This window comes from Ctenopharyngodon idella, chromosome 23 (genome assembly GCF_019924925.1).
Source record: "Ctenopharyngodon idella isolate HZGC_01 chromosome 23, HZGC01, whole genome shotgun sequence".
Classification (NCBI taxonomy): Eukaryota; Metazoa; Chordata; class Actinopteri; order Cypriniformes; family Xenocyprididae; genus Ctenopharyngodon; species Ctenopharyngodon idella.
The window spans coordinates 358,942-375,002 of NC_067242.1; the positions used below are offsets into that span (position 1 = coordinate 358,942).

General features: G+C 39.2%; 1 protein-coding gene across 1 annotated transcript in view; it reads right to left on the reverse strand.

Moving 5' to 3' along the window:
- stk17a (serine/threonine kinase 17a) overlaps window positions 1-15,838 on the reverse strand; it is a 32,717-nt gene extending 16,879 nt beyond the window's left edge. Inside the window, exons 1-2 of the mRNA XM_051882901.1 lie at window positions 15,358-15,838; window positions 636-848 (exon numbers count right to left, since the gene is read on the reverse strand). Of these exons, the coding sequence (XP_051738861.1) occupies window positions 636-848; window positions 15,358-15,515 (371 nt within the window). The 5' untranslated portion in view covers window positions 15,516-15,838. The remainder of the gene's footprint in view (window positions 1-635; window positions 849-15,357) is intronic.
- Window positions 15,839-16,061: the final 223 nt, after the last annotated feature.

Genomic DNA, 16,061 nt, shown 5'->3' on the forward strand with positions numbered 1-16,061 from the left:
GCACATGCATACATTACCACAATGAAAGAGCAGTGTGTGTGTGTGTGTGTGTGTGTGTGTGTGTGTGTGTGTGTGTGTGTGTGTGTGTGTGTGTGTGTGTGTGTGGATGCTGAACGTTGCTGGAATAGCGACTGCTCACTGAGGCATGCTCAGTAACGCTTCGGGGGTTTATAGGTGGATTAGTGCTCTTTGCTTTTCACTCGCTCTTGTTTTCTCTCCATGTACTCAGGTCCATCTCTTATTTCAATATCCTGCTCATTTACCACCACTGATCCTCAGGTCTGCAGTCGCTCTGCACTTCCTTAATTGGACAGGATGGGATTTCACCTCAATATTTAACAGCGTGTCGTGACGCTGGCTGTTTTACTGATTAAGTTACAGCACAGTTCATAATCACAAGCCTGCAAAATCACTATAATGTAGTGACTTAATGAGATTCTTATGTTTTAAACATCTTGTTTGAATATGTACAAGTGCACAAGATATTTGAGAGCTATAAATTTGCTGTATGTAAAACTTGAACTTGAAGATGCAGATTGATTAAAATTGCGTACTTCAACCCAGTCTTAGTGGTGATAAGCAGGAAAATCAATCAGTGTGATGTTTTAAACGAAGACTGAATGTGTGATACTCACTATTCCAGAACGAGTACCATCTCACTGGCCATCTCGTAGACTTCGTGGAGATTGACAACGCGTGGACAGGCCGCTGCCAGCTCCAGTACGGCGATCTCATGAATGATCTCGGTCCTGCAGTCTTGACCCTTCCTCCTCTTCCTCATGTACTTTGCTGCAAACTCTTTACCCGTGCTTTTCTCCACACACTTCCTCACCACAGCAAACTTGCCTCTGAGAGGGAGAGAAAACGAATGTTTGTTAGCAGTTAGAATATTTCATGGTAGCCAGACTTTAGACAAGGTTTATTATCGGTAACTAAAACTATAACTATTAAAGTGGTCCCCGTTTCAAAGTCTTGTTTTTGTGCTCTACTAGAACAGGTTGGTTATTTTCCTCATATTCTCCATTGTTCAGCTCCTCTCTTCCCAGTCTGTCAGTAACGCTCTGTTTAGTTCCTGTCTCTATGAAGCCCCTCCTTCTGAAAAGCACAATGTGCTCTGATTGGTCGGCTGGAGCAGTGTGTTGTGATTGGTGTTTGGGAAATGTCCCGCCCCTTACCATACCCGCCAGTTTCAACACACTACTAACTCAAGCAGGCCCCGCCCCTTTATTCTGCATATGAATTATTTAAATGAGGAATATTGTGCCGTGTTCGTTCCTGGAAGAAAACTCGATGTAAATCAGATTTTTGCCAATTTGCTGATTCAGAAAATGAGAAACTGGATGCAGGAGGAATATACAGGTGCTTGTACACCACCAATCTGTTTCAGACACAGTAGAATGGCTCACATTTCCATGCATCCCATTAACAGGGTCACATACACACACAAAACAACTCTGTTCAGGGCCTCTTTTCATGTGATGTAGTGAAAGGCCCGGAGCTGGAGGGTTTGAGGGCAGTGAAAGGGTGCAGCAGGGGAGGGGGTGCTGTATATCTAAAGATGGCACACTTGTTATCACCGCGGCTGAACGTGCCTTTGTCCCCGTGGCATATTTGCAGGATGAAATCATCCCAAAGACCGAACGGTCCCTCTGTGTCCCACTTTTAGCACTAAACTAAAAGATGCAGGGCACATGATGAGGAAGAGGAGGAAAACACACACACGGCGACAGACAAGGACACATGTCGCCCGAGAGGATTCTTGAGTAAAAAGCAGTGTATTGAGACGACACCCTCCTGCTGAGCTGCCTACATGTTCCCTACAGCTCGGGGAGTCTTGATTTGTGCCACACAGGCAGCGTGATCTCGTCTGCATCGGCCTTGATCTCAGAGGCAGCTGTAAAATGTGTTATTTCTGTACAGGTTTCCAAAAATATTCATACCATATTCATACCTTACAGCCCACCACCCATCCCTCGTTATGTGGACAAACAGGCAGACCCACACTTAAACTAAACTGGTTTAGTCAGAAGTTGACATGACAAATTATCCAAATATAATAGTGAAAAGCCAGTCGAAATAATTGATATTTGATCTAATTCCATTAGTCAGAGGGAGACCTGAGTGATAATTTGCAACAAAATTATATTTTTGTTTTTGAACAATCCAGCATTGATAAATTGTGCAGTGAGACCAGAATGACAAATATAATCATAATAATAATAAAAATGTTGCTACTGGTATTATTATTATTGTTCTTATACAACTACTACTACAACAATTGGGTCATTCCGTGTCAAATTCGGAAACTCTCCCGGCTCAAATTTTTGATTGTTAATATTGTTTCTGTAGAAAGACAAACATTAATAGAGATGAAAGCCAAAATATTAAATGTCACAGATGTTTGTTTACTGAGTAATCCACATTTTTGAAGAGGAGGGTTAAAATGACCATTTTCACCTGAGATTTGGAGCCAAATTAGAGGGTGTAAAAATGACTTTAGAAAGATGAGAGCATCATTACTTTATTTTTACACAGAGATTGGTAGATCTATTAGTAAAATCTGTTGACTTTATCAATCTTTGTTTCATTATATGCCAACAGTGACAGTTCAAAAATGGGAAAAAAGCAATTCTTGTGTTTTTTACCTCAAGTTTGCATGTCTATAACTCAAGAAGTATTAAAGATATCATAATATCCTTTTAGATTCTGGTTCTTAAACTTTTCTTTTGGTATCTTCATTTTAAAGGCCCTCGATGGTTCAATCCCAGAGATCTTAATGTGGCTCCATGAGTAAATTGGTAAATTACACATTTTCAGTGGTCAAAAACCAAATGTGGGTCACTTTTCATACAGCTGATACTTTTTTTCTTTTAAAGAGGAATATCTGAAGAACAAATAATGTTGAAACTATAAATGTATCTTGTGTTTTTCTATCATCTCAATTGTATAGAAGATATGTGTCTGAGTGCCATAAATATTAATTTTCCAAAGTTGTCATGCCTGTAACTCTAAAAGTATTCAAGATATCTTTATATCCTCCTAGATTCTCAATTTTCTTTTGAAATCTTCATTTTCAAGGCCCTATATAGTTCAGTCCCATAGATATGGGGATCTGAAAGCAGCTCCATGTTCAAATTAAATACAAATTGAGATACATTTCTACTGGCTCATGTCTGGAAGCAGCCACGTCACAGAATAATAATAATACATTTGCCATTGATTTATTATTAGTAATAAAATATATTTAATTACAATTTAAATAAATATTTAAATTTTAAACTCATGAAAAATTATGATAATCTGAATGTAATTTTTGATAAAGACATGAACTAGAAGGTGGTTGATAAAAAAAAAAAGCCACTAGACAAATCCTTAAAACAGATTCCAGAGTGATTTAAAATGCAGCGAGTGGAGTCTCAGATGGACAGTTAACAACGCCTGAGCCGAGCGCATGTGAAGCGCTGCTCAGACACACGGCTTGGCGCTCCGTTTAGAAACACAGCGGCAGCCAAGAGAAGCACCGGGGAAGATTTAGCTTCCTGGAAGAGATGGCTGAGCTGTGGAGGAAATTCCTGTAACGTCCCTGCGAGGGGGATCCCGAATCACACCGTGATGTCCTGAACTAGCCTTCTCAGTCCATCTGCTCCCGGACCACAAACACCCACACTGATGTTTCAGGCAATTTGCAGGATTATTCATAATCGCTTCATTCTCAGAATGACTGATGTGCGTCCTGAGAGATGCATGTAGGCGTCTGTGAAAATGGCTTGTTTTAAAGTCTCTGGAGGTTAAAACTATATGATGTTTGCCTAGGACAGACATTCCCAGGGCATTCCTGCACATTCTTCACAGTGACTGACACTGGAGAACTGCAAGATCAGCAGAACATCTTGAGTATAAACCAAAGTGAACGCAGGTGGAGCTAAAACACGGCAAATGTAAGAAAAGGACAGAAGACGACTTGATGTATTCTTTGTAAAAACCCGTGCAACGTCCCGTCACAGTCAGTTGTCTGAAACAAACAGAGCAACTGATGAAAACCTCAATGGACAGATGAAGAAAACTACACAGGCAAACATATTGTTCTTTTGTTTAATTGGGCTGCTGAAGTAAACCAAAATGGCTGGAGTCGCCAGGCTCATGTCAGAGTCATGGGTTCAGAAAGGGTTTCAGCCATCAAAGGAAGTTTTCCTTATTTCCATCCCCATTCTGTCCAGAACTCCTGAGATTTACTACACACAGCTGGGACTGACTTCCTCCTTTCTTCAAAAAATGTGGTGATTCATGGGGTAAGTTGTCCTTGTTCTGGACTGTCCCAATAAAATCTGGGTGTAAAGTATCTCTGTAATGGGTTTGTTCAAGACAGGAAGACTTGGAGTTCTTTGCCTCATAACTGAATGTCATTTAGTCATATGATATGTGACAAAAACCATCTGAAAGGTGACTTATGAAACCATCAAGATGTTACTTGTTTTAAAAAGCAGACAGACTTATATACTTAATATATTTATCTATTTTGGGTCCTTATTAGGAGAGGACGAGCACACAAAGCTTTGTGCTGTGCTGCTAATCAAGCAGTAAAAACAGCCCTTCCTGTTCCCGAAACAAGGCATCTGTTCAGTCCAAAGCAAGATGTGGGACAACGTTGTCTTGCACTACTTTACATATGTTGAGTGGAAGAATATTAGATTGACACGACAGACATTTATAACAATAATTCAACAACAACAGCTTATTCCACGCATCATACATCATTGCGCCATTTCTACGTCATTGCACGTTAGGGCTGAAACAATTAGTAACAAATATTTGTTGTCGAATAGTCTTTTGATCTCATATGATCTATTTGAAGGGCCTGCAATAACGCGGTTTGACCAGTGGGGCGCTGTAGCGCAGTACTGTAATGCAGCCCTCCCGGATCGAATCCAATAGAAGAAGACACGGCGCTTCGGAGTGCATAGTGCAAACGAAGTCGAACCCGTAAAATGTGGGAGTTTAACATAGCATAAAACATAACGTTTAACATAACTACAAAAAATGCTGTCATGCAGGGCCACCATCTCTCATTCAAACTCACTGATCGCCCATTTTCTCACGCAGTGAAAGACACACAGCAGAGCATAGAGGACACAGACAGCGCCGACAGATAAGACAGATCAGGTTACTTTTGATATAAAACAAAGTCTTAACTCTTAAATTCTGTCAATTTTACTACGGGATTCAAACAACACGTGGTTTTGGCGCTTTTTAATGTGGCGTGACAGATCGCTGTAGCGCCTCAGGTCAAGCGGCACGTGAACCTATTATCTCTTCCTCTTTTCTGCTATTACAGCACGAAATAAACATGAATGAATATTAAAAAGTATTTTAAAAGATACAGTACAATTTACTGAAATGAATCCAGCTCTAATGTACTCACTTAATCAGAGTTTCAACCGCAGAAAGACCGCAATAAAACAGCTTGCAAACAAATATGTCACAAAATGTTACATTTACCTCAGGAAAGCCATTCAGTGACCATAAACTCGATAGTTAGTAAAAAAAAAAAAAAAAGAAATCTAGAGAGGAGCATTTTTCAGAAATGTTTGCACAATTACATATTCATATTTTTACTCTTATTAAAAAGTTATTACAATTCCCAGACTTAACAAATTCATTAAAAATAAACCTTCAAAAGCTGAAGTGATTTCCTTGTTTTAATTGTTAGTTAAAGTATAACTGAGTATTTTAACTAATTGCTAGTGGAATAATCAAACAAAGCATACTGATTAACCAGTATAATAATTGATGATTAGTCAATTAATCATTCCAATAATCAGTAGATTAATCGATTTTCAAAATAATTGTTTGTTGCAGCCCTATTGCACATGTGCAGAACATTCCAGTTTCAGTTTTCAATACAATCAAGCGTTTACATGTCCTATTGAACGGATTAGAAAATGAAAATGAGATTTGACCAACTCATTCTGATTGACGTGGGTTACGTGTGTCGTTTTTATTCTGACTGCGCTACTAGTTCAATTACAATCGGATTATTAGGGTCCACGTGTAAACAGTGTGTTTTTCTTACACAGTTCCAGTGCTAATTACCTACTGTTTTCCAGCAAACTCAACAGTCCTCTGAGAAATCTGATCCAATGCAATACCCAATACCAGTCTATAACCTATATGGTATAGAAGTCACAACTAATAGGTAGATATGGCTACTAATGAATGATAAAAATAAAAACGTGGCCTTGCAACTGTTTAAAAATGACTATATGGCTGGCTTAAAATGAACCCAAGATAGGTTGGAAATTAAAGGATTAGTTCACTTCTGAATGAAAATTTCCTGATAATTTACTCACCCCCATGTCATCCAAGATGTTCATGTCTTTTTTTCTTCAGTCGAAAAGAAATTAAGGTTTTTGATGAAAACATTCCAGGATTATTCTCCATATAGTGGACTTCACTGGACTCCACTGTTGAAGGTCAAAATTACAGTTTCAGTGCAGCTTCAAAGGGCTTTAAACAATACCAGATGAGGAATAAGGGTCTTATCTAGCGAAACGATTGGTCATTTTCTAAAAAACAATTCAAATGTGTATGCTTTATAAACACAAATGATCGCCTTGCGAGTGCTTCCGTCTTCCGTATTCTTCAAAAAGCTTACGCTGTATGTCCTACGCCTTTCCTATCTACTTAAGGAAAAAAAAAAACGGAACTGGTGCCGCGTTCGAAAGACATGAACATCTTGGATGACATGGGGGTGAGTAAATTATCAGGAAAATTTTATTTCAAAGTGGACTAATCCTTTAAGAATCAGACAAACAGCGTAATTACTAGAAGCAGCAATAATAATCAAAAGGTATAAGCAATTAAACTTATACATGTTCATTTATTAACATATTAATAAATGTTAATTTCCAACATATTTTGGGTTCATTTTAAGCAACAATACAGTCATTTTTAAACAATAGTTGAGTTAAATAAAACTTTAATTTAATTTAAAGTTAAATTCAACCAAGTTGGGTTGAAAATGGACAAACCCAGCAGTTGGGTTAAATGTTTGCTCAACCTGCTGGGTTTGTCCATTTTCAACCCAACTTGGGTTGTTTTTAACCCAACATTTTTTAAAGTGGCCGTATGTCAATGTCTTGAACATTAGGGGGGACCAATTTTTGGTGCAAGAATTTCAAATATTCATGAGGGGGACAATTTGTCTATGAGAACTGTAAGTGTTCAAACAAAGAATGCAACTACACATGACAGTAAGAAGTTGTTGGTGTTTGAGCCACAAGACATTCATAAAATCCCAACAGTGTCGTAATCGCTCTGATTGAGACGGATTCAGAAACACTAAAGCACCTTCCGCTCCTTTGAAAACCTAATAGGATTTTACTGCCCTTGACTGCATGGCTTTGGCATACCTCCATTTCCATGGTGTAGCGTTAATCTGGTCCCGCTGCTGCAGACCGGCTTCTTAAAAATACGAATGCCACGGGGGAATGTGATAAAGAAACTCTAACTCCTCACATAATACCTGCCACTCCAGAGGCCTCCGGTCGTCCAATCAGCAGCTCTGGAGAGTCTATCATTCCCCACGGCTGCTGTGAGGTGAAAGGCTTTGAATACTTTGTTTCTGAGAACTTCAACGGATGTCGCACGAGACTGTAACTAATCGTGACAACAGTTCACAAGCTGAGCAGATAATTTACAAATGAAATTTTACCAACGACCAATTTTTAGGTCACACTCGCCATGATGTGGTGCAGATGTTTTGTCAAATACGACTTCTATTATTGTATGGAATTCAAAAAGTGCTCCGCGGTTAACCAAAGTTGAGGGCCTTTGAGTTCTGAAGCTGCTGGAAAGACGGACTGTGATTTGGAGACGGCGACTTTGGTGTCTTTAAAAATGAGCTCTCTCTCTCCCTCTCCGCAGCCATGTCAGCACATTTCCAGAGCCGGTGGACTCACACAAACAGCCCGAGCTCAATGGCTTTCATGTGTGCAGGACGAGGGTTGACGGCAGGGTCACGGTTTATGTGAAATACTGGCCATATCAAGAGCAGATGGTCTGTCTGTTGGAGAATAGGGTTTATATGGTCAGCAGTCGGCCAACTTGAAAGTTATTGAGAAATTCTGAGACTGTGAACATTACTTGTAATTGGTCCAAATGAGAGGGTTTTATGCTTTTAACTGACCAAAACCAGACATTGAATTTAAGATAAGATGATGTATCAGAGTATGCATTCAGTTCTGAGTGTACTCGATGTCAATCACATTCACATTTTAACTAGAAGCCTTCCTGCAGAATTCAAATCACATTCTCCTTAGTAAAAGAGGTCATAAAGTCATACAAATTCTTACAGCAAACCCATTGTCCATTTGGAAATTTGTGTAAAAATGACAAGGAAGGCAACAGTACAAGAGAATACTGACAATGGTGAAATAATTCAATGAGATGCCATTATTCTTTCTGTAGACCCAATTCAGAAAATGCATAAGTTCAACTATGCACTTACAGAAACGTCACAGAGAAAAGACTAACTTCAAGTCTTCTTAGGATACAATCACCATTTTCCAGTTCTAAGAGGGCAGAAGACACAAAGACACCCCAAAGACCATCTGGACTCATTAAATGTCTATCCAGCATTAAGCACATACAGTATGAATAAGATTTAAACAGTTGCAAAGAAAGAGGACCAATAACTAGCTATTTTAAGTCAGCATGAGACAGAAGTTGCGTTAGTCTTTTTTTCTCTATTGTGTCATATATCCGAGTGAAACGCTTCTCAAACAAGAACAAATGTAGGGCGGGGCTTGATTTTGTCTGTGGGGAATTGATTGGATGGTTGTGGTTTGCTATTGGTGGATCTCATGTGAGTGACAGGTTGCCCCGCCCTCGTCATCAGAGAAGAGAAGAGATGCTGCAAGAGGGAGGAGAAGATATTCTGATTCAAGATTACCAGGAACATGAATTGATTTCATGGTGACTTTAAGGTTAATATGACTTTGAACTTGAAGTTGTGTAATCTGTAGTGGAAGCGCACAACACGGGCAATTTGAGTTAAACACCTTAATCCTCTTGAGTCTCTGAGCTTTTGTCTACTAGAAGGTGACATCACCGATTCAGAATGAAAGTAAATCAACAACACTTCCTCTACTGAACTTTAATTTGTTCACTTTTTGGTTACTGAAAGAGTTTTAAGTTGGTTTAGGGTGGGGCGATGTCCCCTAAATTGGCAGTTGACGATGTTTACATGACTTTCGGTTGCTTTATTTCTTTAAATCACTGTCACTGGCAACATGACTGCAGGCTGCTCCTCATCATGAGTGATATTTAAAAAAAAAAAAAAAAAAAAAAAAAAACAAGTTAAGTTTGGGACGGACTGTGCTGTGGAAGACATTATAGCTCATTACTGACTTTGCAGCTTTGTTAAAGGAGGCAGCGAAAAAGGCTTCGAACTATGTTCCCCCCTGTGTACTTTCTGCCACGCTACACTTCACTTAATGAACGTGTTATATGAGGGCAGCGACACTTTATTTTCTGCCAAGCGAGCAAGTGTGCACTTTAGCTAAATACCAGGTTTTGCTCAGAGTTTCAGTGTTACTCGGGGGGAAAGTGCTGGTTTTCTGTGGGCTGCATTAAACAGGTCATTAGCAGCAGCCACTCCGACAAAAGCTCTTAAAGACAGGGAACAAAAACAACACATAAGTCCCATCAGCACACGCACGTTCACAGAAGGGTGAAAAAGGCTCCCGGATTGAAAGCTGAGGCCTGTTTGTTCTGTGTCTGTGACATGAAGGAATAATGAACTCTGACATGTGACCTGAGAGATATTTTCTAAATGTTTTAGGAAAGAGCATTACCTCATCTGAAAGCCTTTACGTTGTGTTTTTAGACCTGACTATACCCTTTCAGCACCTCGCTTTTGTTAAACAGTGGTAATTATGCAGAAAACAGATCTGGTTTGCTTGCGATGCCTTAAAGGGGTGGTTGATTATGATTTGACTTTTTTAACTTTAGTTAGTGTGTAATGTTGCTGTTTGATCATCAACAACATCTGCAAAGTTACGACACTCAAAGTTCAATGTAAAGGAGATATTTTCTTTAACAGAAATCACTTTAAACGGCTGGTAGGGACTATAACGAGCTTCTTCCCAGGTTGGTGACATCACAAACCCTAAATTTACATAAACCCCGCCCCCGAGAACACGCAACAAAGGGGGCGGGGCCATGTTGGGCTGCTTTAGAGAAGAGGAAGAGTTGTTGTAGTAGAGTGTTGTTGACATGCCGTCATTTTACGCCGGACTGCTTCACAAACGAGGGTCAATTCAACACAAAAGATTAACATGACGGCACATGCTAGTGGATGAGTTGAATCAACTCCACAGCAACTACATAAATTTATCCACTAACCATTCAGAAACGTCTAAAAGTTGTAACTTCTTCCTGAGTCTCTCCATCAGTGTCGACTCCGGTTTGAACAATGTAAGGCTGAACACCGTTACTGACAATCCTCATTTTGGCTGCGTGAGATTCTCCAGCTTTGTTGTTGTTGAGCGACCGAAGCGCGAGCTGTTAAAGCTCCGCCCTCTTCTGGAAAGGGGGCCGGGAGCAGCAGCTCATTTGCATTTAAAGGGACACACACAAAAACGGCGTGTTTTTGCTCACACCCAAATAGGGGCAAATTTGACAAGCTATAATAAATGATCTGTGGGGTATTTTGAGCTGAAACTTCACAGACACATTCTGGGGACACCAGAGACTTATATTACATCTTGTGAAAGGGGTGTTATAGGTCCACTCTAATGCAGACAAACTTTGTTTGGACTGTAGTTCAAGAAACATGGAAAATTACATGTAATAAAGACCAGTTCATAATGGCACAGAGAAATTATATCACTGGAATCACTTTCAGACCGATTTTTTTTTTTTCCAGCAATGACAGCCAATCAGAATCCATCCTTGTTGCTAAGCGGTTGCCAGGATTCTATGTGAACCTATGCGAGTTTTTTGTTATGTTTTGATTTAGGGTTATGATTTCTTAGGAAAGCAATAGCACAGGCTGCACAATTTGGCATATCATTCATGTCAAAGTTGAGTACTTCAGGGCTTTGTTCTAAAAAGTTGGCAAAGTATAGTTGGTATTTAGACTGTCGTGGGACAGGAAGTTTACACTGGCACTCAGATCATCATTGCCTCTTTCTGACACTCCAGCACTAAAAGGGCTTCAATAACAAACTTGGCTTTCACATGACATCGCCGCTACTGTTTCCATGGAGCACAGCAGATGTTGCCACTGGGCTTTTAGAGCCATACAACATGAATGGCACAGCAGTGATGTCATGGTATCCCACTCGGCTGTTAGAGCCGGGATTCTCTGGGAAAGAGAACAGAAAAGACTGGGAAACACAAAGGGAAAGAAATATATAGATCACACAGCACAGATGTGTCAATCAAACGGCAGAACTCACCCAAACCCCTGAGATTTATGAAAGAAGGGTGAGAGATTCTCAGCTGATGACACGCTGTTTAAGACTGTGGTGTCATCCATTTTAACACTGCAAACACATCCCTCCGAAACGTGCCACCTTAATTAAAAGACAACAAGCATTCACTGAGCTCAACACTAAAGCTGAACTGTGGAAGATATGTGTAATCAAAAAAAAAAAACAATAATTTTAAGCAAATTATGCCCTTAAAAATCTTTAAATTTAGTGTCTCTAGAAAATCACAGTTTCACAGCTTTTATATGTATAAGTGGTATGCATTTCAGGTAATTTATGTGTTTAAAATTACATCTTTTTGTAGTTACACCAGCAAATTGTAAATGGCCCACTGCCATTAACAAATCTGTGACACGGCATTAAGAAACTTGGCACGTTGGATGCAAGATGATAAAATGTCGCCCAAATGTTTGAAAAATTACACTTCTCATTTTACATGGAACTCTTCCCATCAAATATCTGCAGCGCTGAATGTGTTCCCATACAGACGTTTGTTGATCTAAAGCCTTGGCCGACGTCCACACACAATGGTAGAGGACTGGTTCTGATCCGTCACGACTGGGTGTTCCCAAAGCACAGTGGCAGAGGAATGCAGTGTGGCGGCCCTGCAATTATCCACATTTGAGCATCTAAACCACAGCACTTCTCCGGTTTCACCTCGTGCATCGAGACACATCCCACGCTTTACACTTACAGTGATGCTGTGATTACTTCACAAACACTCCAGACATGACATTTATTTAAAATAAAAATAAAATATAACTCTGGTGCTGTTTTTATGGTACGAAAATTGGTAAACATTTTGGCACTTTCTTTGTGGAAAAAGAAAAATCATGGATATGATTCAAAAAGATTAAATGGTCCTGAAAAAAAAATAGTCACTTGTATTGTTTGAAACGAATGGGAGACGAATTTAGTTCAAGCGTTTGGTGCTGCATCCAAACTAACTCTTACTGAAAGCTCATTTTTTGAGATATCAACCTCAAATCTGGAACACAACTTGTTAATATTTATGACTTTCTCACATTTTTAGAGAAACATGTTTTGGAAAATACATATTTCATAAAAAAAAAAAAATTTTTTAAATAGTATTTAGTGGTGCATTTTTCATAAACTTAAACTTCTATGACATTTTTCACTTCAGCAATAATTTGCTAAGTGTCTTCTTTAAAAAGACACCAAACTCCTGTCTGTGATCCAAAGCAATCAAGATTTACCAGAGTTTAAGTTGGAAATTTCATTTTCAGGTCTATGCTCAAAAAGTGATTAACAGGTAATAAATGGATCATAACTCTTCCATGAATATAATTTAGTACCAAAAAAATACAAAATATTAAATAAAAAACATTATCGAACTAAAATATTGTACATTTATTTCATTAAAAAAAAAAAAAAAAATGTGAAGAGCACCAGAGGGTTAAACTGTTCGAACAGACAAATGTTATTATATTCAAATGATTCTTTTACATGTACATTACTGTTATGTTTAAATACTGAGTGCATGATGCATATACTGTATAGTTGAAATTATCAAACTGAAAGCACAAATATGACACTTCTGGCCGGTACCAATAGCCCAAGCCATTCATGGATAAATGGCAGATATCAAAATTCTATTCTACATACTATTTTTCCCCTCAAAAAATTAAAAAAAAAAACAAACAAAAAAAAACACTAACGACTAAAACCAGTCGTTTGTAAAATGAGTGTGCACAATTAAATCTCAAATATGGGTATCAAAAACCCCTCAAATAACAAAGATATTGGGCATCCCTATGTTATATCTCAATAATTGTGCGCATATAAATGTGGTTACTCCTTCACTTAGTAATAGTTTGGAATCATTAGGAATATCTGCTTTTACAAATCCTGATTCGCCCCACAATTAACACAAGATCAAATCCATGGAATTAAGAATCGAACATGATCACATTAGAGTTTTATGAATGATTTACAAGTCGAACATTTCTGGCACTCTTAAATCTCTCAGTACGTCAGTCAGTCTAAACCTCTTAATCCAGTCTGGAATCTACACAACTTTACTACAACTTCATTCAATGAATGGAACTAATTCACCTAAATATCTGATGTGCTTCAAACACAAATTGATGTTTACATGTTTCTAGATAAGCTCATCTTCAGCTGTGCTTGGGTCATCAGTGCACGTATAATACAAAACTACTCTCCTAACCGTCAATGATACTGACTCAAACCCTCATCACAGACATCAGGTACAGCAGCTGTCCTCGTGCAGGACTACATCTGGGCTAACTAGACTCTAAACGGCAATATCTAGACTAATGTGATTCTCACAATGAACATCAGAATCCCTTCTGGCAGCCACTGAAATCACACACTGAACACTGTGAAAATGGCTGTTCTCCATGAGCATAGCCATCAAAATAAGCAGCCAATCACATCCCCGAAATCCCAAGCTATTCCAGTTTAACTTTGGGAAACAGATGGAGAGATTGGTAAAACATGCTTGACGTGAACTATAGGCACTGATTCATCCTTTCTCTAGCTTTATTGTACGGTGGCAGACATCCAGACAGTCGTGCTTCCAAACCTCTGTCCATTAATCCTGATGTGTTTTGAAAACAAACGGATCAGATGGCCTGCTGAAATCATTTTTAAAATCACTCTAAAAATGCTGGGTTAAAAACAACCCAAGTTGGGTTAAAAATGGACAAACCCAGTTTGACCAACGTGCTGGTCAGTTTTATTTAACTCAACTATTGTTTAAAAATGACTGCATTGTTGTTTAAAATGAACCCAAAGTATGTTGAAAATGAACATGAATAAGTTTAATGAATAAACAATATTAAATAAAATTGCTTATAAATAAATGTTCACCTTTTGATTATTATTGTTGCCTCTAGTAATTATGTGTCTGATTTGTAATTTCCAACATATTTTAGGTTCATTTTAAGTCAGACATATAGTCATTTTTAAACAATAGTTGAGTTAAATAAAACATTTAACCCAATCGCTGGGTTTGTCCATTTCCAACCCAACTTGGGTTGTTTTTAATCCAGCATTTTTTAGAGCGTATGACATGTTCAAGAGTTTGTCTTGTGAATAACACAACAGAAAAAGGAACAATCTCTAGCGGTTACTTGTATTTCACACTTGAGCTCGAGTTCAAACTTCCACCCATCATGCAAAATCTACAGCAAACGTCCCTATTTATGGATTAACGGTCCACCTCAATGTGAAATTAAAGCTAGTTTTGCAAAGCCACGTGCTCAAATAATCTTGCATTGCAAACAGGGTAACAGTGAAATCAGAGCCGTGTTTTCATAGCGTTGAACTCCTACAGAGACTTGGCAAAGCAACATCCACCAACAACACTGTGCCCCGTATGGCTTTCACTCGCTGATTTAAAAACCACCGAGCCCTGGCATCTGTGCAGTGCCATCAGACCACGGTTTCCCATCATCTGATCCAGCTTGATGCTCTGCATGCAGAAGTTTATGGGGTGTTTCATTAAATGTCTCTCACAGTTCAGTTCAGCAGGGGTGGATCAATGCATCTACAGTCACTGTAGAGCAGATGTCTTATCTCCAACATTACACTGATGGCACTGCATGCAGTACAAGAGCTATGGCAGATCCAAGAGTGCATCTGTATTACCCTGACACTTGATACAGCGAGCAAAAACATTTATTCGTGGCTTTAGCACTTATTAAAAGCACCAGGAGCCCTGACAACAAAATTAATACTTTTTAATCTAAAGAACAAAAACTTTTCAGTGTGAAAGGTGAAATAAACTGCATGCGTGCGTCAGATAAACAAATAAAAACAACAGCTTGTGCTTGAACTGACACTGACACAGACACAGGTGAGACTCGTATCTTACCTGCCCAGCTCTCTGCCGGGGATGACGTCATAGCGGTCGGTGAACGGCTCGCTCCTGATGGCGGTTCGGATCTCGCGCAGCAGCCCGGAGCGGTTCTGACCGGATTCACACCGAACACGGCTTCTGGACTCGGTCGTTCGTGGACATTCAGGAATCATAACGGCTGCTGTAAACGTCAGTTTGTTTTGTTTGTGTACTTATACCTGTTTTTACCTGCAAGCCCAGTCCAACAGGTGACTTTCGACAGTGAACCGAACACTATCACTCTACCTCACTTCTCTGAATGTTGACCTAACATGGAAACGTGTGTAAATTATCAACTGTTGATAGGTTCATCTTCGGTCAGAACTCCTCCTGAGTGAGTTTGGGCTTCAGCTCTCCTCAGCTCGTTCGCTGCATCTAGAGCGACTCAACTGAAGCCAAGCTGCGGCTTCTCGGACTTCAGTTGCCGGGGCAACGGGCGTGATTGACAGGCCTTTCCACCAATTACAATCGAGCACTTGCCGGTGGGCGGGATGAGGTTGTCTTTGAATAACATTTGACCAATCAGAGATGACCAATTGATTAATTAATTAAATGATATAAAAAGACTGATGTTAGGCTTGTTTCCTTCTCTGTGATCTTAATTTATATTATTTATATATGGGTCAAAAAAATGGTTTTCAAGCATCAAAACATACATCTTTAAATTGTTGTCGTTGTTT